Source organism: Helianthus annuus, chromosome 1, assembly GCF_002127325.2.
Source record: "Helianthus annuus cultivar XRQ/B chromosome 1, HanXRQr2.0-SUNRISE, whole genome shotgun sequence".
Taxonomy (NCBI): domain Eukaryota; kingdom Viridiplantae; phylum Streptophyta; class Magnoliopsida; order Asterales; family Asteraceae; genus Helianthus; species Helianthus annuus.
Window position 1 is genome coordinate 20,310,279 of NC_035433.2, and position 22,502 is coordinate 20,332,780.

The 22,502-nt window shown below is 39.6% G+C and overlaps 1 protein-coding gene across 3 annotated transcripts; it reads right to left on the reverse strand.

Moving 5' to 3' along the window:
* Positions 1–2,347: 2,347 nt before the first annotated feature.
* Positions 2,348–19,757, reverse strand: LOC110944405 (trafficking protein particle complex subunit 13). 3 transcript variants are annotated; one of them, XM_022186074.2, is made up of 12 exons: positions 19,420–19,757; positions 7,079–7,142; positions 6,463–6,593; positions 5,906–6,008; positions 5,765–5,779; positions 5,291–5,436; positions 4,304–4,499; positions 4,035–4,109; positions 3,406–3,522; positions 3,016–3,060; positions 2,845–2,943; positions 2,348–2,582 (listed from the first exon to the last, which is right to left on the reverse strand). In XM_022186074.2, the coding sequence occupies exons 1-12, from the start codon at positions 19,683–19,685 to the stop codon at positions 2,463–2,465; spliced, it is 1,377 nt and encodes a 458-aa protein (XP_022041766.1). In that variant the 5' UTR covers positions 19,686–19,757; the 3' UTR covers positions 2,348–2,462. The 3 variants fall into 3 exon arrangements, with proteins under 3 accessions (XP_022041766.1, XP_022041769.1, XP_022041762.1); XM_022186077.2 differs by having other exon boundaries at positions 2,348–2,577; positions 7,058–7,142; positions 19,420–19,756; XM_022186070.2 differs by having other exon boundaries at positions 7,058–7,142; positions 19,420–19,756.
* Positions 19,758–22,502: the final 2,745 nt, after the last annotated feature.

Here is a 22,502-nt window from a genome sequence, read left to right on the forward strand (position 1 = left end):
TACGAACGTTGCAGTTACTTCTCTTTTAGATCCGCCGGGGGTCGCCGTTAAGCTCTAAGTTCGTCGTCGTCATCCATTATAGATTTGAAGATCTAAGTTCGTCATTGCAGTTTCATTAAAAAAAGACGAGAAGAACTTGCATGTGCATTGCATGTGAGTTTTTGAATTTAAAACATGCTAAATTTACCTTTATACTTTTAATCTAAAAAATTAATTAGTTTAATGGTAAACGTTATTTACAATTATATCATTATGACCTCAACCATTAGATTCTAGATCCAAGGGTGTAAAACACTTCCTACACTTCTCACACACAACACCCTTTTTTGGATATTATGATTGTTTTATAATACATCAAGTTTTGAAGGATGCATAAAACTATCCCTGTAATATAGAGTAACATGTCATATTCATAGATCATCTTTTGCCAAATCCGGCATCAAATTATCATCCTAGCAATTTTGTCATCACTTTAGAACAGTAAAACTCAATAATGATAAAAACACCTTGATAATAATTAAAGGGAAATTGGATTTTAATAATCTCACCTAGAGGTTGTTGGCCACTAGCAGTCCCAGTGTCCCACCTTTGAATATTCCCACTGCAATCCCACATTTTAACTATTTTGCCTTCAACAGTCCACAGTTAAAAAAAAATTAATGAAGTTAACTTTTTTTCCGAATTATAAACTGGTGTTTTAGGGTTTTTGATTAGAACGAGAATACAAGTCGATTGATTTAAACTTATCTCAAAACGATGCTCCAAACGACGAAAACAGTGCTTCAATTTGGTTGTTTAAACTTCCAATTAACAAAAATCAAGTCGTTTGGAGCACTATTTTAAGGTAAGTTTTACATCAAACAACTCGTATTCTCGTTCTGATTAAAAGCCCTAAAATATCAGTTTGTAATTTGGAAAAAAAAAACACTTAACTCTATTAAGTTTTTTTTAACTCAGAATTGAAAGCAAAATAGTTTAAAGTTGGACTGCCAGGGAAATATTCAAAGGTGGGATCGATAATAGCCAATGACGTCTACTTGGATTAATAGAATCCAATTTCCCATATATAAACTAGAGTAAATTAAAAGTTTTGTCCATGTTTACATCGTTTTGTAGGCGGTGTCCTTTAACGCAAAACTTTGTAAGTTTTGTGCTTTATGTTTCAAATCTTACACGTTTTATCCTTTATGCCAAACTCAGTTTTCTTTTTCTTTTGCTAATTCAATGTATTTTTGTAATTTTAGTAGAGGGTGTTTTTGTGATTTTATCCATTTAATTAAAAAAACAAAAAAAAATTAAAACATTATACCCCCTCTCTCTCTTTAGTCTCGCTCTCTCTTCTCTTAGGCCACCGCCATCATCAGTTTCCACACACCACCGCTGCACCGACGGACCACCACCATAGCCCCATCGTTCACTCTCTCTCTCTCTCTCTCTCTCTCCCTCTCCCTCTCCCTCCCTCCCTCCCTCCCTCTCTCTCTCTCTCTCTCTCCCTCTCTCTCCCTCTCTCTCCCTCTCTCCCTCCCTCTCTCTCTCTCTCTCTCTCTCTCTCTCTCTCTCTCTCACGACTTTACCCACCAGCATCACCACCTGCCACCACCCCACAACCTTCACCAACGCCAGCCTTCACCGCCATCACCCCCACCTACTAACCACCACCAATTCCACCACACCACCTCTAGCTATTGACCACCGCAACCCCACTGCACCCACCATCACCACCGCACCCAAGTTCAAATCAAACAATCAAGCCATCATCACAACAATTAAATGATTAATATCCGATATTTCATGATTATTAGGGCATTATGACTATGATTATTACTATTACTATTACTATTATTCAACAATGCACATATAGTCGAGCTTTATGGACTTTCAGGGTTTTGTTTGCCCTAAAATATCTTTAACTTCTTCATGTTTCTCCGTGTTTCCCGTCACAAACGTCACCGAAGGTAACTTCACTGATCCATTTCCTATGTTCCCCGCCACAGTCATCTTGAACCTTTACACCCGTCGCCGATTCATCTTGAAACCACCTCCACGCTCACCATTGCCGCCAATTTTACCATGAAACCACCACTACTGTCATCTATGTATGCAGATTTTTTATAAAGGTAAATCTTTTTTATTTTTTACACAACAATCCCTTACTACAACTTGTTTTACACAATAGTCCCTCATGAGGTGAAATGACAAGAATGCCCCCATGTGCAAAGCACATGACCTGATTTAACAAAAAAATCTAAGTGAGTTTGGCCTAAAGGATATAACGTGCAAGATTTTGAAACATAAAGCACAAAACTTGCAAAGTTTTGCGCTAAAGGACACCGCTTGCAAAATGATGTAAACATAAAGGACAAAACTTGTAATTTACTCTTTAAACTAATATAACAGATTACATGTACAATACATAAGTTTTGACTTAAACTGATCCATGATGCACGAATATACGCCATTGGCTAAAATATGTTTTTCAACACTAATATGCAGTTTTCGTTACAAGATACTTGAAGAACGACGAATCGGCTTTTAGTCTTGTTCAGAACAAATTTGTCAATATGTATCAACATAAATCTGCACTAGTTTATAAAAAGGTAATGATCAGAACAACGATTACGGCATACATATGATTCAACTTCTGTTGCTGATATGTACTAGGGTTAGAACGGCTCAATTTTGGTATGGGTCCAGTAGAGTTGACCCACAAAAACCACTATCAGTGGAATGAAAATCTTAAAATTAGAAACACCACCCCTATTTTAAAAATGGGCTTTGGCTGACCTTCAACCCATGTAACCCAACCCACCCTGATTTGACCAGGTAACAAATGTGTAAGCTGACCTCGATATCGGGCAATGGATCATAACTTTTCCTCTCTGTCGTGTTAAACACTGTGATACCACTGATTTTCTGCATTCCAGCTTCCATAGGAATTAGGTTCTGCAAATAATAATATATGCACTTTTTAGTAAATCTTTACATAAAATATCTATTTAACCAGAATCACATTACCATTTGAAAATCCAGAGATTTGAATGCCTCCACCTGAGGTAAAACCTGCAGATATATTAGCACCTTAGGCTACTACATTCTAAGAACAAAGAGAAATACCGGTGCGCGTAATAGGTCAAACGGCTAACTTTAGGTGTATAGATATCTTAATTTTGTTATGTAGTTTGTGTCAAGTATGACTATGATTATCTAATTATTTCACTACGAGGTTTTATGCTCCCTAAACATAACCCAGCCCTTTCCATTTTTGGTAACTATTTTATAATTTGTAGCGGTTACAGCATAACCTCAATAAACTCATTTAAAATATTGGCACCTAAAGTAGCCATCATCAAAATCTTTCCAAAAGTTAGCCATATAAAGACCACTACATATCATGTAAGCACTCACCATCTTTTTAAGCCCAATACCAACAAGGGTTTTATCCTCTTGGCTATCGCTCGGAGATAACAAAACTTCAAACGGGCCAACTTTGTTCTCAGTAAGGTTTGTGAAACTCAAGCATACCTACAAAAACCTCATGAGAAGATGTTATATTCCAAATAAGCACATAAAAAAATGTTCAATCTCCATCTCTTACTGTGTCACAAAAAAAAAAAAAAAAAAAAAAAATGTTAGCCAAACCAAGCAAAGCTACTTGAGCTTGGCTCACTAAAAGCTCGCCTAAATTGGAGCTCGTTTAATAAACGAGCTTGAGCTTCATATACCGAGCATGAATAGGCTGCTAAACAAACCAATTATTTATTTAAATATAATTTTAAAAAATGCATGATGACAAAATTAATATTATTAATATGTTACATTACATAAAAAAATATAAATAAAATAACTAAATGAATTAAAATTAAAAAACAAGCCAATCCCAAGCTTTAGACACTGAACTGAAAACGAGCTTTAGAGCTTGGTTCAGCTCGTTTACATCGCTAATTTAAAGTAGTTGAGAGGAGGGAGTATGATCCAAAAAGTCAAAGAAAGAATCAGTAGAGTGCTGCAGTAACTAATGGCAGAATAGTACTTACTGTAAAGGGTTTTTCTAAGATGATGACAGATGGCACCTTCGTTGCTTTCAATTCAATCTCTCTTTGTGTAATGATCTACACAAAGACGAAAATAGATTATCAGATGCTGAAGTAACATTGCTATAATAGTCAAGAAACAAGACAAATTGGGTAATGATGACCAGGTTCAAATACATAACTATTAACACTTGCCCATTTCACTAATGCCTAAATATAATTACAACAATAATAACTAAGGATTTAAGGTTACGTTGAACAAGTCCACTTACATTACCAATGATCTGTTGTGTTTGCAAGCGGCCAGGTTCACCCAAATTCGTACGCCATGTTATCTGAAGTTTGCCAAGAACATTACTCCCCTCAAATTTGCTTGGTGCAGATCCATCCAATAATGACTTCAACTGGTAGAGATAGTTGTGAATTCCACCCCCAGATTTAATCAAAATGGGTGGCTTCAATATCTCTCTGTTATTATGCTCCACAATATTAGATTTAAAAAGTAGGTTAAAGATATATGACAAGTTGGAGTTGGTTGCATTGAAAATTAGCAGAGGTAGAAATTCCTTTCCACTTACTTATGAACGGGTGGGTCCATATGGGTTTTTCTATCTCAAACCGATCAGATACAAAAAAAAATTGCTTAGGGAACATGTCCCCAAGTGTATTTTTACACATTTGCTTCATTCAATATATTAGATTATAGAGTAAATTACAAAAATCGTCCTTTTGCAAATTGTGTCCTTTGTCTTCAATAATTACAGAAAACGTACTCGATGTTTACAAACCCTTGCAAGTTATGTCCTTTAGTGCTAACTCAGTTAATTTTTGTGGTTAAATCTGAACAAATGGACCCTACATGACGGTATTTTTGTGGTTAAATCTGACCAAATAGACCCCACATGAGAGTAAAATGACCAAAATACCCTCATATGGGGTCTATTTGGTCAGATTTAACCACAAAAAATTAACTGAGTTAGTGTTAAAAGGACATAACTTGCAAGGGTTTGCAAACATCGAGCACGTTTTCGGTAATTATTGAAGATAAAGGACACAGTTTGCAATAAGTGACATACATAAAGGACGATTTTTGTAATTTACTCTAGATTATATAAAAATTGTGATTATATTTGACCCATTAATGCTATACTTAAAAATGACCTGGTTACCCTATAATCATCCATCTTACTACCTCTAAAAAGTAATGGTCACTTGATAACTACAATCTCAACATTGTCAAATAATTTTATTTATGTAACCTTGTCAAAACGCTCTTCTCAGAAAGGTGACTGTCGGCTTTTAGTAATGTTGCACTCCAGTTTGAAGTAGGCTCAAAATCCACTTGGTCCATATACAGGTTTGATTTTGTATTATTTTCTAAACATGCCTCCAAGTATGTCGTTTCCTGAGATGGAGGCAAAGAATGATCACAAGATTTGAATGATAGTAATAATAAAGGTGGCGATATCGACCCAAGGTTCATCCGGGTCTAACACGCCAAATGGGTACAAATGAAAATAGGTAAAAAAGAACAAGATGAAGGTCATATTGCGCAAAGTGTAGCATTAGTGCATACAACAACAACACACTTCTATATAACAACCGATTAAACAAAAGTGTTTAAGGTCAACCCGTTTGTAACCTCTACGTGTACCCACTTTATGAAATTTTAAACATTTACACAGGCGGATTAAGAACTTACACCCATGTATTTTTAAACAATGCCAACCTACCTTCACAACGCGGACCTGTCAAGAAAGCAAGTAACATATTAATGTGTGAAGGATCCAACCAAAATACAAAATATCAGTGTGTGTGCCCTATTTCAATATCAGCATTTTCTTAGGCAATACTATAGCAGTTAAGAGCGGTACCTTTGTCCTGACAGAAAGCGGATTTGAAACTATAAACTTGAAATACTGTGGGAGATATTTGCGCTCAGCATCGCCATCACTATATTGCGCAGTGCAGACCAGACTAAAGATTGTGAAGCAAAGGTAGATGATGAGTTGCATGCAGATAATACAAAAGCAAACATGTTTGAAACTTTAAATATGACATCATCATCATCGGTCTTAGAGGCAGTGATATGAGCGTGTAGGGTAGTGGTTGAAACAAGCCATTTATTAACTCAGGCTTGAAACTAGGTTTGCTTGATCTGCAAATACTTTTCTGACAATTTTTTAAAAAATTTATATGCAATTACAAAAAACATTATTATAAAATAATAAACCAAATCTCTGAATGAAAACAGTTTATGCATTAAGAAAAAAGACTTCAAGCGACTTTCAACCTCCCATTTGATCCATTCCCCTTTCAGCGACTTTTGTCCCATTTCAAACTATTTGAAAAAAAAAAGCATAACCCAAAACGACCCACGCATGAATGAATGGGTCAAAACTGCCACCTGTACTCAATATATGTAACTTACGTGTGTGCACCAAGCTCCTTAACATCATGCTCAACAATAAAATCGTAGCGTCCTCCTGCTCTTATTGTTTCAACTGGTGTTTTACTTGTATCTAAAAGCAGTATTCTCTGCCTTTCTGTTTGTATTTCTGCCTGTCATCCATATTGGTTAGGTCAATACTTGCATATACCTTAATTATTATAAGCATGGTCGTGAATCAATCAAGGATCGCCAAATTTAACAGCAAATGTCAAATGAAGATGTATTTAAACTTTTGGCAACTTAGTATATCATATGCACAAAATACAGAATATAGTCATTTATACAACATCCATCACTAAGTACAAAAGAGTTTTGGTCAGTAAACTATAAGCACAAAATCTAAAAGAAACAACATTAACAATGGTCTAAGGTTGATTTTGTAAAAATCATATAATAGCAAAACACATTGAACAAGACATTACCGTCTTTTCTTTTGTGAGCTCATTTTCTTAATTGAGAGTGAAGTTCACACTCAAAGAAAAATCGCACAAACTTTGCAAGCGCCTAAACATGCTCAAGTTACCAAGACACATGAGCTATTTAACATAACCAAGTAATATTAAAATATCAAAACCTTGATTATAATGTCCCTCACTTCAAAACTGGAGCTGTTGTTGATGCTTATATAGCTGCAAAATGTTTCTCCAAGATATATGGCACTGCACAAACACATAAAATCAAATTTCTATCAGGCATCTAATCTTATAGAATCATACATTAGCTGTAACAAAAAAACAACCAAAGTTTATCATTCACTATGCTAATTATGGTCATAATCCATTATCAATTATCGTTTTTGAAAGAACTATCAAGTCACAAAAAATAAGTTTCTAGTGTTAGGTTAACTCATTTCTGCTCATGATTATGTGAAAATATGAACACTTAGAGCTCAATTAATCCATTTCATGCTAGACTCAACTATGAAACAGTAGATTATATTTTTTTATATGTAATTATTTATGCTTATTTAATCTATTACTTTCATTATATTTCTCATTTCTTTGTTTTTGGTTTACTTTAGTATACTATGTTTTCCTGCTTTTTTAAGATTCCCCCACTAACACAATAGTCTATTGTACTTGTATGTTTTCGGCTTGGTTTTAAAAAGCGCGCCTAGGCGCGAGGCTCATCAAGGCTCAGGGTCCCTCGCTTTTTTGCTTAGCGCCTAGAGGAAACCCAAGAAGCGGTGCGCTTGAGCGCTTTTTTTTGTAAGGCGATGAGGCACTGAAGTGTGCGCTTTAAGGACCTTACATGAAAATTACACATTCTATGTAGAAACAACCATACTTATGAAGATGAAACACCTGCTATTCATGGAAATGGAGATGAAATATTGCCAGAATTAACGATTTTAAGTGCTTTTGAGAAAAGGAGATGTAAGAGTGATAGCTAGACATGAAACAGAGAGTGACGGCTGAAATTTTTTAGGGTTTACATCCTTTTTACTTTTTATCTTCTGTTTTCACAAAATTACAATTTTCATCCTTAATGCTATGCTATTTTAAAATTCTAACCCAAAACTTTTTCTAACTTAGTTTTTTTCCTTTTCTTTGCTTTTTATGGAGTTTTATTGATTGTACATATATCTTCGTTAGTTGTACTTTGAGTGTATAGTAGAGATTTTGTGCTTCTTAGGTTGTACATATGGGTTATTAAAGCATATATAGAGGTTACTTGTGTCACAATTTTAGGTAAATGATACTAGAAACCTTTGGGATATATATATATATATAAAAATATATATATATAATTAGCTTGCGCCTAGGGTACGAAAAACCTGTCGCTTTTGCGCTTCGCGCCTCGGTTTTAGACCTTGTCGCTTTTGTGTGCCTCTTGCTTTTTAAAACCAAGGTTTTCGGATTTGGTTTTGGAGCCGGGTGTCTCACGGGAAGTAATCAATATGTCCCCTAGGATAGAGGTATGGTTTGCCTACATCTCACCCTTCCCAGTGAAGAGTGGTACAGAACTGAATGATTCAAAGTCGATGATTAGTATTACTCAATCATAGGTCATCATCATCATCATACTCAGTAAATCCCACCAAAAGCAAAGCTAAGGTAGAGTCTGAGGAGGGTAGATATACACACCTCGTAAGAATAGAGAGGTTGCTTCCAGTGAGACCCCCGGCTCAATTGTAGTTTTGTATCAAGCCTTGGACCTAAGTATTAGACAAATATTGATATAGTTTAGTATTAGAAGGATACAATGTGTAAATATATGTCTTATATATACGTGATGTAATTAACATATTATGATACATAATAATACAATTGTTTCCACGTTTATTATGGTATTAGAGCCAATTCTACAACCCTAATTCTGCCGACAACAGCAGCTGCTACCCTGCTGCGGCCCTTTCTTTTTTTTTCCGATCACTTTTTCTGGCTCACAATGGCCATGCTTGCTGCCTTCTCCACAAACGAGAAGCACTCTCATAAGTTCGCGTTTAACTTGACTCCCACAAACTATGGTTTCTGGAAAACAATGATACATCCGTTTCTTGTTACAAACAACCTGATAGGCTATATCGACGGGACTATTCCTTGTCCAGCGGCTGTGATTGACCAGTCGGCCTCCTCTGACAAAGATGCTCCAAGAACTTCTCAGCCTAACCCTAATTATGCAACATGGGTGACCAATGATGCCCATGTTCGTATGTTACTGATTTCTACTATTTCTGAATCTTCTTTCCCGCATGTTCAAGGTAATACATCTCGTGACTTATGGCTATCCCTGGAACGTGCTTATGCACCTCATACATCTTCCAGGGAATATACCTTGAAGACACAACTTCTGAAACTCGTGATGAAGGGTGATGAAAGTTCATCTGATTATCTTACTCGAGCAAGGGAATATGCTGATGCTCTTGCTAATATTGGTGAAGCCTTTAAAGACAAGGATCTTGTTATGCTTGTGATTGCAGGTCTTCGCGAAGAATACAATGGTTTAAAGTCCAATCTTCTTTCACGAATGCCACCCGTTACCTTCACTGAACTACATGGCCTGCTTGCTGATCACGAGTACATGATTAAAACTTCTGCCCCAGTGGTTCCATCTCCTCAGGCCTTTGCCGCTTCTGCCTCAGGTACCTCATCTTCCAGTAGCGTTGTACCATCAGATTCCTTGCATGTTTTAACTCAGCTGGCCTCACAATTGGGTTTTCAACTACAACCCACTAATCCACAAACACAAGCGTTCTTCACCTCCTACAATGAGAACAACCGGGGACGTAACCATAATAACAACAATCGTGGCCGTAGCTCAAACAATAGGTCCTTCAGGGGAAACAAGAATCAATTTAACTGGGCATCCAATCAAAATATGGTCTATGGCACTTGTAATCGGTGTGGTATTGGTCACATTCCATCCGACTGCCCTAACCGTGATCCTGCTACAATTCGGTCCAGGCCACAACCTTCGGCCAACTATGCTGATTGGCTTACTGACACAGGTTCAAATAGCCATGCAGCACCTGATCTTTCTAGCCTTGGTACTGCTGAACCTTACACTAGCGGGGACTCTCTTCATGTTGGCAATGGTAAGGGCTTACCTATTTTACATATTGGTTCAACTCATTTTCATTCACCTAACAAAACCTTTTCCTTGTCCAATATCCTTCATGTTCCTCAGATAAAACGTAATCTACTTTCTGTTCAAAAATTTTGTCATGATAACAATGTTTTCTTTGAGTTTCATGCTTCTTTTTTTGCTGTGAAGGACAAGTTTACACGCACTACCCTCCTCACGGGTCCAAGTGAACATGGCCTTTATTCCATTCGCCTTCCTTCCATTCAACCAGTCTCCAAAGTCGCTTTCACTGCTGTTCGTGCTCCGGTCCACACATGGCATCAACGGCTTGGGCATCCTCATCCTCAACTTTTAAATTCCATGTTATCAAAATATTGTCTACCAGTTTTGAATAAAAGTTCGAGTACTCCTTGTAATGCTTGTCATGTTGGGAAATCATCGAAACTTTCTTTGTCTACTTCTGATTTTAAGAGTACTTCTGTTTTGGATTTAATTTATTGTGATGTTTGGGGACCGGCTCCCGTTACTTTTTATGATGGACACCGTTATTTTTTACTTTGTGTTGATCACTTTACTCGCTATATGTGGATTTTTCCTTTAAAACAAAAATCAGACGTGTTTGCAATTTTTAAACAATTTGTTGCTATGGTTGAACGACAATTTCAATCCAAAGTTAAATCAGTCCAAACAGACTGGGGTGGCGAATTCAGGAATCTCCCCAGTTTTTTCTCCCCACTTGGCATTATCCATCGTCGCTCGTGTCCACACACTAGTGAACAAAATGGCTTCGTTGAACGTCGACATCGCCATGTGGTGGAAACAGGTCTCACCTTACTTGCTCAATCGGGTGTTCCATCTCGTTTCTGGCACTTTGCTTTTGACACAGTTGTTTATCTTATAAACCGCATGCCATCTCGTACCGCGTCTAATGTGTCTTCTTTTGAGCTTATTTTTTCCCGGCCACCCGACTTCTCTTTTTTGCGTGTCTTTGGTTGTCAATGTTATCCTCACATTCGTCCATACAACCAACACAAGATGGAATTTCGCTCTCTCTCATGTGTGTTTCTTGGGTACAGTCCCGTCCACCATGGCTATCGTTGTCTTGACACCACAGCTGATCGCATTTACATTGCGCGTCATGTTCGTTTTAACGAGCTTCATTTTCCTTTTCTACAACCACCCTCCACACAACATATCCCTACTTCACCAGACCCGTATGTCACCAGTTATCCTTCTCCTCCTATGCTATCTGATCCCATGAACCCGACTACTTCACCAGGTTCGCCTACATCTACGAATCAGCCTACAACTCCCCCTATTCGTACTTACAGTCGTCGCCCTAAACAATCATCAATGACCACTCAGCCAGATCCGCCCACCCAAACAAACCCCACCGCTCAAACAACCTCGCCTACCCCATCTACCTCACCCAGCCAACCTGTTCCGTTGGGTCCCACAAACTCTGTTGCTCCGGCTGCCTCTCTTCCACGAACTCGCCCTGCTAATCTTCGACAGAACCCAAAACAACGAGTTCCTTTCAATCCTTCCGCTTATGCTACCTCCATCGCTTCCTCTGAGCTTGAACCCACGACCTTTGCCATTGCTAACAAATCTCCCCAGTGGCGCGCTGCTATGGCTGAAGAATATGCAGCATTACTTCGGAATGGTACCTGGTCTCTTGTCCCACCAGTTCCTAATACTAATGTGGTTGATTGTAAATGGGTATACAAAATTAAACGAGATCAAACAGGTACCATTACTCGTTACAAAGCTCGTTTGGTGGCTAAGGGCTTTAATCAACAACACGGGGTGGACTATCACGAAACATTTAGTCCGGTTGTTAAATCAACTACTATTCGTACAGTTTTGTCCCTTGCTGTGACACAACAGTGGACGCTTCGACAGTTAGATGTTCAAAATGCTTTTTTGCATGGTGAACTAGCTGAGACAGTTTATTTACGACAACCACAAGGTTTTGTTGATCCACAAAAACCGGATTATGTTTGTTTGCTTCACAAATCTTTATATGGACTCAAGCAAGCTCCTCGCGCTTGGTTCAATCCATAGTTATTAAAGGCACTAGGCGCACTCAAGGCGCATAGGCCTCGCCTGGGGCCTAGGCGCAAAGCGCAAAAAAAGCGAGGGCCTGAGAAAAATAAAGCGCATAATGAAAAATTTTAAAAAATATGTAATGTATTAGAAAAAGAATACTATTCTTCAAATAAAATAGACAAAGTCTATTATGTAACACTTTATATCATCTAATTAGTACCAAAATATTAGTGTATTAGTGTAGAAAAGTAGTTTTCCTTGATTAAAAGTAGAAATTTGGCTAGAATCTTATCGGAATTTAGCCGGAAACTCTCCAGAATCTAGGAATCTTGCCGGAATGTGCGCCTGAACCATCACCTGGGGAGTTAAAGCGCAATTTCCTCGACTTAAAGCGCAACTGCCTCGCCTCGCCTGAAAAATGGGCCTAGGCGCAAGAGGCGATGGCTTTTAACAACTATAGTTCAATCGTTTGACTATGGCATTGCATTCTCTTGGTTTCAAAGGATCTAAAACAGACCCGTCTCTGTTTATTTATTCCTCCAAGGGAACTTTATTATACATGTTGGTTTATGTTGATGATATCATTCTTACAGGGAACAATCCTAGTCTAATTGATCAGGTTATTCACAGTTTGGGTACGACATTTGCTATTCAGGACTTGGGATCTCTTTCTTATTTTTTGGGCGTTGAGGTTGTTCATCAGGGTTCAAATCTGATTCTTTCTCAGCAAAAGTATATCTTGGAATTGCTTCAACGAGCGGGCTTGTCACATGCTAAATCGGTCACATCCCCAATTACCACTACTGCCCATTTATCTCTTGGTGACAGTCCTTTGTATGAGAATCCAGTTCGCTATCGTCAGGTTGTGGGTGCTCTACAGTACGTTACTATCTCTCGCCCAGACATCACTTTTGCTGTTAACAAGGTTTGTCAGTTTATGTATTCCCCAATTGAAAACCATTGGTCTGCCGTCAAACGAATTCTTCGTTATCTTCAGGGCACGTTCACTTATGGACTCTTAATCCAACAGACTTATTCGGGGTCTACACTACATGCCTATACTGATGTGCATAACTCATCTCTGAATGCCTTTTCGGATGCGGACTGGGCTGGTTGTCCCGATGACCGTAAATCCACCGGGGGATTTGCCATATATCTCGGTTCTAATCTTATTTCATGGTCAGCTAGGAAACAACGAACTGTCTCTCGGTCATCAACTGAAGCTGAGTACAAAGCTTTAGCCGACACAGTTGCTGAACTCACCTGGCTTGAAGCTCTTCTTCAAGAATTACAGGTTCCTATGACATCGGTTGGTTCCTGTTTTATGGTGTGATAACTTAGGTGCTACATACTTATCTGCAAATCCCGTTTTTCATGCTCGCACGAAACATGTTGAGGTTGATTTTCACTTTGTTAGAGAAAAGGTTGCTAAAGGAAAACTCTCCGTCCAATTCATCTCTACGCATGATCAGATTGCAGATATTTTTACCAAGCCACTATCGTCACAACGATTTGCTGATTTACAGTCCAAGCTGCAGGTCGTTACTCGGCCTTAGCTTGCGGGGGAATATTAGACAAATATTGATATAGTTTAGTATTAGAAGGATACAATGTGTAAATATATGTCTTATATATACGTGATGTAATTAACATATTATCATACATAATAATACAATTGTTTCCACGTTTATTACTAAGACACATAACACTCAAACAATCGGGACAGAGACTGATTGGTGCACATACCCCTGTGTCTTTCAGCTATCAACGTCACTACATGATGCATGATTAACCATCCGTCGCTTTTAACGTTATTTCACAAAATTAGTAAAATAACGTTTAAGTTAGTACCATTTCACTTTTGCCCCCCGAGCGCCCACACATATATACATTATATGTGCACACCGCGAGCGGGGCATATATTACTCAATAGTATTGGTAGGTATATATGCAAAATTACAACCGTAGACTATGCAGCTAATTGAGCTATAAACTAGGAAACCTATATCTTTAATTGAATTACACAATAATACAAATTAAAACAGAATAATAGAAATATTCTGGTGAATATTTTCGGTTAATACTCCCCCGCAGTCAAAGCCGTAGACGATCCAAGGCGAAGATTGGATCTGAAGCGAATTAATAATTGGCGAGGTAAACACTTGGTAAAAATGTCTGCATATTGAAAATCAGCTGGAATATGTAGAACTTGAACATCTACAATTTTGACCTTTCCCCGCACAAAGTGAATGTCGAGTTCACCATGTTTTGTTTGTTGATGTTGGCTTGTGCATAACTCCCTCCAAATCGGAGACTGAAACATATAGACCGTCTCATTAAGATCTCCGTGAAGAAAAGCGTTCTTCACATCTAGTTGATGTGAGGGCCAGCCTTTACAACGGCTAAGCTAAGCACTGTACGAATGGTTGTGGGTTTAACCACAGGGCTGAAAGTTTCCTCACAATCAACTCGATTTGCTGACTTTTTCCATTTACTACCAACCGAGCTTTATATCGTTGTAGGGACCTGTCAGCATTAAACTTATGACCTATGTTGTCAAAGACGCAAGGCGCGGGCAAGGCGCATCGGCCTCGCCCGGAGCCTAGGCGCAAGGCGCAAAAAAAGCGTGGGTTTTTTTAAGAAAAGCGCACATAGAGAAAAAAATATAAAAAATACGTTATGCTTTGAAAATAAATAAGATTCCACATATAAAATTAAAAAAACTATTATATATGCCATTTAAGATCATGTAGCTAATAGTCGGTTTCATTTTTTTCAGTTTTCCTTCCTGCTTATCCACTGCGCCTCAGCACCGTTTTTGCGCCTAGGCGCGCGCCTTTTTGCGCCTCAACAGCGTTTTTTTCAAAAAAACCCATTTTTGCGCCTAGGCTACCACCAGGCGCTATAGGTGCGCCTCGCTGCGCCCGGGCGCCTAGGCGCGCGCTTTTTGCGCTTTTGACAACATAGCTTATGACTAAAGAGCCACATGCACCTAGCTATGCAGTTAATGCGGTAAAATATCGGATATCGGTCAAGGACCGATCAGTGTTGTAGTAGTCGCTAGTCGGGCGGCGGGGTGGGGACTAGCGATTAATCGGGATTAATCAGGGATTAATCGGAATTAATGGGGATTAATTTGATTAATCGGCGACTAATCAGGGAGTAATCGGGGATTAATCGGCACCTAGTCGGGATTTTTACAACCATGGGACCGATATTTGAGATATAGGTTATCTCGGTGAGATATCGGTGGGATATCGGTAATTATAATATAATGCAAAATTTAATATATATAGCAATTTAATACTAATAATTCAGTCAGTGATATATCGGTTATATCGGTCAAATATCGGTGATATATCGGTTATATCGGTCGATATCGCCGATAATATCAGTACCGATATTTGACACCGATATTTTACTAGGGGACCGATATAACCGATATATCACCGAGATTAACTGCATAGTAATGATGTCCGCGTTAGGAGGTTGTGGTACCAGAACCCATGTGTTATTGTCTATTAAGGCTCGATATTCATCTTTCATGGTGGCTTGCCAATTTGGATCATTGAGGGTTTTGAGGTGGGATTTGGGAATGGGCGAAATAGAGGTGTCGGTTTTGGTGTGGAAGTTGAGAGGGGCACGTTGTTTGGATATACCATCTTTTGAATTTTGATTGAGTGCTCACGGGGTTGGTAGGCTGAATAGGAGGCGGTGGTGGAGGGGGCGAGGGTTGAGGAGCGGAGGGGGCAACAGAAGTGTAGGGTGCGTTGGGTCTGATGGCTCGTTGGTACTGGATACCAAAACGAGCTGCTGAGGGAGGACAGGTGGGTGACGTTGAGGGCTATGGTGGTTGAATTTGTGGATCAGTGGGGTGGGTGGCGGCATCAGTGGTTGTTGGATAGGTGTTACGGGCTGATGTGTTGAGATGGTTTCAGTGGGTAGTATGGGAGATGTTGGAGGCTGATTTTTGGGATGTTGTGGCTGGAAAAAGATAGGAGAGGTGTCGGTGTCGAGAAAAGAGTAATCACGAGTGGCATTAGAAGTGGCATAAGGGAAAGCATACTCGTCGAATGTGACATGACGCGAGAAGATTACTTTACCTGTGGAGATTTCAAGACACCGGTAACCACGGTAATCAGCCGGCTAACCGAGGAAAACACATCGTGTGGATCGGACGGTGAGTTTGTGAGGGCGAGTGGCGGAGGTGTTAGGACAACAGACACATCCAAAAATTTGAAGATGGTGTCACAAGATGGGGGTCGTAGATAGAGGTCGGAAGTGGGGGTTTGGAAATGGAGAAGTTTGGTGGGGAGAATGTTGTGAAGGTAACACGCAGTATGAAGAGCATCCACCCAAAACATTGGCGGAGAGAGGCGTATGTGAAGAGGGTGAGCATAATTTCTTAGGCGTCGAATCATGCGCTCCGATTTACCATTTTGTTGAGACGTTTGAGGGCATGAAAAACGAAATTGAAGTCCATTTGCATTGGCAAAAGACTTGAAGTGATGGTTATCGAACTCGCCCACGAGATCACATTGGAATAATTTTATGTGCATTTTGAATTGGGGGTGTGTATAAATTTGTAAAAGTGGATGAATTTGGTATATGTTTCAGATTTAAATGTTAAGGGAAAAACCCATGTATATTTAGTGAAATCATCAACAAGAACCATATAATATTTGTAACCACTTTTACTTTTGATGGGTGAGGTCCATAAATCACAATGCAATATATCAAATGGGATAGAGGATCTTGTACATTAATCCAGAAGTGTGAGAAGTGTATTATAACACTATATAACACCATATAAACACCGTATAACACTATGTAACACCATATAACACCGTATAACACTATGTAACACTATATAACACTATATAACAAATATAACACTATATTTTGTCTGATAGCATGTCTATGATAGATGTATAGTGTTATATTTGTTATATAGTGTTATACGGTGTTATATGGTGTTACATAGTGTTACACGGTGTTTATATGGTGTTATATAGTGTTATATATAGTGTTATAATACACTTCTCACACTTCTGGATTAATGTACAGGATCCCTACCCTATCAAATGGTAAAATAGTACTTGAATTAGAAAGCAAAAACGGCAAACGTTTGTGCTTAGACAGTTGGCAAGAATTGCAAACTAAAGTCTTAGCATGCTTATTGCATGCAATCAATTTATTCGAACAAAGGAAATCAAAAACTGGCAATCCCGGGTGGCCCAAACATTCATGCCAAGGGTCCTAACTTGTGGAAGCAAGAACAATGGAATCAACGGGAGACGAGGCCGGGTATGTGAGTGGACAGAGACGGCTTGAGCTACTGTGGCAGAAGATAATCTTCCCACTCGGATATTCCGTCACAGAGAAACCATTAGGATCAAAATCAACAGAGACATATTTATCAGTTGTAAATTTTCGAACAGAAATAAGATTTTTTATTATATTTGGGGTATGTAGGATATTTTTAAGGTGAAGGGTGCGGTATGAGTTGGGTAGGGTAGAATTTCCTACTCCAATAATTGGCAGACGTTCACCATTACCTACAAATATAGAACCTTTAGAACAAGATAACAATGAGTCCTGTGATTTTACCTTGGTCACATGTGAGATGGTTTGAAGCGCCTGTATCCATATACCATTAATCGTCATTAGAGTTGATGGTCATGGCATGTATAGACGACAGTATAGCTTCACCGAGTTCAGTGGGCTGTAGTGGGTCTATCTCACTTAAATGGGCCTGGGGTGCACCTGAAATAGGGTTAGATGGGCCTGACCTGCGTGCTGATCCAGATGAGCTCTGACCGTGGGCTGAGGAAGAGGCCTAAGGAGGTGTAGCAGGCTGCCACGGCGAGCCCAACCCTGTTGGGTCGGGTACAGACATGGTGGTGGGGTCCAGTAAGCCCAATAAGGTTGCTGACGGTTGGCAGAAGTGAGCCAGGGCCCAGTTAGGTTCTACTGATGTTGGGCAGAAGTAGGCCAAGGCCCAGGCGGGGTCAGCTGTTGATTTTGTGTCTGCTGTGTTGGCGGCCCACGACTGCGTGGTCCATTGTTTAAAGATTGTGGTGGACGGCGGCTTGTTACTACCTCTATCTACGACGATTCACCTGGTCATTTCTTTGTGGGTCAGCATGCACGGCTGCTAGGGCAACCAGTGGAGTCATGTTCTCACGTGCAGTTTGCCTTTGAGGTTCCATTTGAAGCATAGAGCAGGCTGTCTCCCAGAAGGGGAGACTTTGATTGACGTATGCACTAACTACATCATATTCAGCGGGTAACCCGCAGACAAACTGCAGGACAAGCCTTTGTTCATTCACAGGAGTATTAACAGCAGTTACCCCGAATCCCTGATTTTCTGACACTAAACCTCAAGAGATGGGAAAGACTTTGAGGGTCAGATTATTGAATTCATGCTCAAGGGCAGCCGCCCTTGTTGTTCAAAAAGATCGCTTTGACACGATTCCAAGCATGATAAGCAGTAGAATCACTGTCTAGAACACGTACCAGGAGGTCATCTGACAATGTCCCGTAGATCCTTTGCAAGACCAAAGCATCAATTTCAGCCAAAGTAGTCTATTCTGGATCGGTTTTTGCTGGTGCCCGATGTGCTCCATAACTTTGTAACCTCGAGCATGCAATTGAAACAACTTTACCCACGATGAATAGGACATCTTAACTCCATCTAGCACTCTGACTTTTGCTGAATGTCTGTCAGGTGAAGGGCTTTCATGTGGTTTGAGGACTCTGGTTTATCCCCCATCGTAACAGCAGGATTAAAACATAAGCAATAAAAGATGTAACAGCAAGAGGAGAGGAAGGAGGGATCGAAGAGGGCAGATGTGGGTAGCGGCTAGGGTTTGGTTCAGAACCTACGCTTTGATACCATGAGGAGCAATACAGAACTGAATGATTCAAAGTCGATGATTTGTTTACTCATCAATAAAGCACCATGCTTCAAAGTTTAAGGTCTAAAATATGAACTGCGCTGTTGTTCGGTTATTTTTTTCGGGTTTCAGAATTTCAGGTAATAGCGTAAATTTCTGTCTGAAAATATGCGAACCCAACTACAATTCGGGTATTCAGTTTTTGGATTGAGTTAGTCAGGTAGATATATCTAAATGTACAGAAATGAATGAAACAACTTCAAAAAATGTATCATGTGTATGGCTATTAACTGTGTTAGCTCATCAACACCTAGTAACTAACCGGACATGACAACCCGACTAACCAAATTACACACAAAGAACCCTAAAAATGATATAAGGCAGAGGCAAACAGAGAAATTAGCAGGCAGCACAATAGAATATGAAATTCGCATCAGATAGTGATTGAAAAACTTACCCGAATGACTGAGGGAGGACGAGCATGCCGGGAAGGCCCATGGCATCGGATGGGTCATCACGGAGAAGGAAGCGATTGGTGTAGGTGAGATCGGTGGAGGAGTCAATGGTGTGGAGGAGATGACGGAGTTGAGGTGCGGCGGATGGATCGTCGAGTAGATCTTCACCGAGTATGAGATCGGAAAGCTCGAATCGGAGTGGGGTTTCCACCTGAAATGTGGGACGGCATAGGCGCATCACCCGGAAGGCTAACGACTGCGTGCTCATCTCCCTCTCTCTCTCTCTCTCTCTCTCTACAGGAATTGAAGTTGAATGTTTTGGAAGAAACAAAGTAGATGAGAGTATGAAAGCAAAGCCCCTGCTTTATGGTATGGTGAGGTCACTTTACCATTTTAGTTCAAATTTAAACATTTTAAATCTGAGTCTTTACGGTTTTATTTTTATTGTCATTTTAATCTAAAATTTAAAAAATCTAATACAGTAAAATGCACGGATAGTCCCTGTAGTTTTACAAAATAACATCTATAGTCCCTAACTTTTAGAAATTACACCGGTGCTCCCTATGGTTTGACAGTTTGTTACTCGGATAGTCCCTGGAGTGAATGACGGTTAGTTTTCTCCGTTAAGTGTATATGAAATGACAAATTTACCCTTCATCTTCTCCACTCTATAAAAACAAAATAACCCCACCCTAACCCCACCCACCCCCCACATTTCTGGACATTCAAATCCTCTGATGTTGGATTAATTAAGCTTCGTAGATGATTTAGATGCCAGTTGATTTCATAATCATCACTTAGTGTATCGAATTCTTTAAGCTCCTCCAATGTAAGTAGCGATCCATAGCGCTCTGCATATACCATTAGCATATGTGGATATGAATACTTGTAAATATAAGAGTTTGTTAATCTCACTAATGGGTTTGAGTGCTGAAGTTATATAATAAAAAGTAACAAACTTGCGAGTATAAAAAGACAACCAAGTTCCATAAATCAAACCAGTCACGAAAATATTACTCTAATTTCAGTCACACACACAGCCTCTTACAAAAACCAAAAAATAAATGAAGAAACAACAGCATATCAGGATCCTTTTTGCTTATCAAGGACACATACACACACACAACTTCTTACAAAGACCCAGAAAGGAGATGAAGAAACAGCAGCATATGGAAGAATGTCAAAATCAAACACCTCTCTTCTATCTTATTTAATTAATTCTAGATAACTTTTGAAAGTAATGTACTAATGGGTGGTGGTTGGTGGTTAATGGTGGGGGGAAACAGAGACAAAGGTGGGGGTGGGTGGGGTTGGGGTGTGGTTGTTTTGTTTTTATAGAGTGAAGAAGATGAAGGGTGAATTTGTCATTTAACATCCACTTAATGGAGAAAACTAACCGTCATCCACTCCAAGGACTATCCGAGTAACAAACTGTCAAACCACAGGGAGCACCGGTGTAATTTCCAAAAGTTGAGGACTATAGGTGTTATTTTGCAAAACCACAGGGACTATCCGTGCATTTTACTCAATCTAGTATTTGACTGTTGAAAGCTAGTTATTTTGTCTTTTTGTTGAGGGACAATTTTGTCCATCTCAATTTACTATATCATATTAATAAACTAAATTAATTATAGATAATTCGTTTAACCCTATATAAACAGCAAATTATATTGTAACAACCTGCACCTTTGTGCGTTGTTACTACTCGATACACTCGTTACGCCTAGCACCGGAGATTCGGATCATAATGTAATCATACCAATTTTATCGCTAAATCGAAGTACAATCGAATAATTACGCATATTCTATCGCTATTACAAACCTATTTTTGCATAACACTCACGATGATGTCGAATATGGGCCTAAACTACCCTTCTCGATGAGCGTGAGGTGTCAAAATGTGAGTAATCAACGCTAACGAGGGTTATCGGGTGAGTACTATGACTCTAACCGTCATGACGATGATGGCAATATGAGTAAGTGGTGCCCCGATAATCATTGTGGCACATCACATCGAAGAACGCACTCAAAGGCACGCGTAACTCGATCACCGCACTGAGAATTGGATACATAAATACGTGTATACGGCCCTTTTGTGATTAATTATAATAAATAAATTAATAATTATATAAATATATAAAAATATGGCTTAAACCGTCGAAATCGCACCAAAAACGGGATCAAAAGGCTTCCGAACGGATCAATTCGATCAGACTAGTCCAATTGGTCAGACCGGCCCAATCAGATAGGCCAGTCCGATCGGATGGGCCAGTCCGATCGGATGGACCAGCCGATCGGATGGACCAGTCCGATCGAATGGACCAGCCGATCGACTGGGCCAGCCGATCGACTGGGCCAGCCGATCGACTGGGCCAGCCGATCGACTGGGCCAGCCGATCGACTGGGCCAGCCGATCGACTGGGCCAGCCGATCGACTGGGCCAGCCGATCGACTGGGCCAGCCGATCCAGTCGCTGTTTTGCCTTCCTTTCCCCTTCCTTGCCTATAAATACCCCTCCATTCACTCCCAAACACTTGTGTTGCTGCTCCTAACCGACCAAGACGTTCCAGCCCTCAAATCTCTCGATTTCTTCCGATTCTTGTAAGTTTTCAACCCGAATCTTGTACTTTCTTGATCCAAATGCAATCCTTCATCTTTCTACCTTTCAAATCTCAATTTTTAACCGTGAAAACAACGGATTTGGGGTGTTCTAAGGTGATGTCACCACAAAGTTCTTCAAAGGTGATGTCATCCCATGAAGAACAACTCAGATTCGGATGATTTACATACGATTTTTCATGAATCTCAACCAAATCAGTGTTTTCCTATCAAGATGGTCATGGATCTGAGATGTTCTGACTGATTTCATCACAAGTTCTTATGAACTTCAAGGTGTTGACCTCATATCATCAAGAACAACTCAGATCCAGGGCATTTCCTAAGTAAAATCAAGGTTTTTACATCAGATCTAGTGATAAAATGATCGATTTCGAGTTAAACACGGAAAAACCGACAAAAACGACCAAGTTCCGACGAACGGGGTGATTCCCAGCCGTTAAAACAGGTCGGAATTGACGGGATTTCA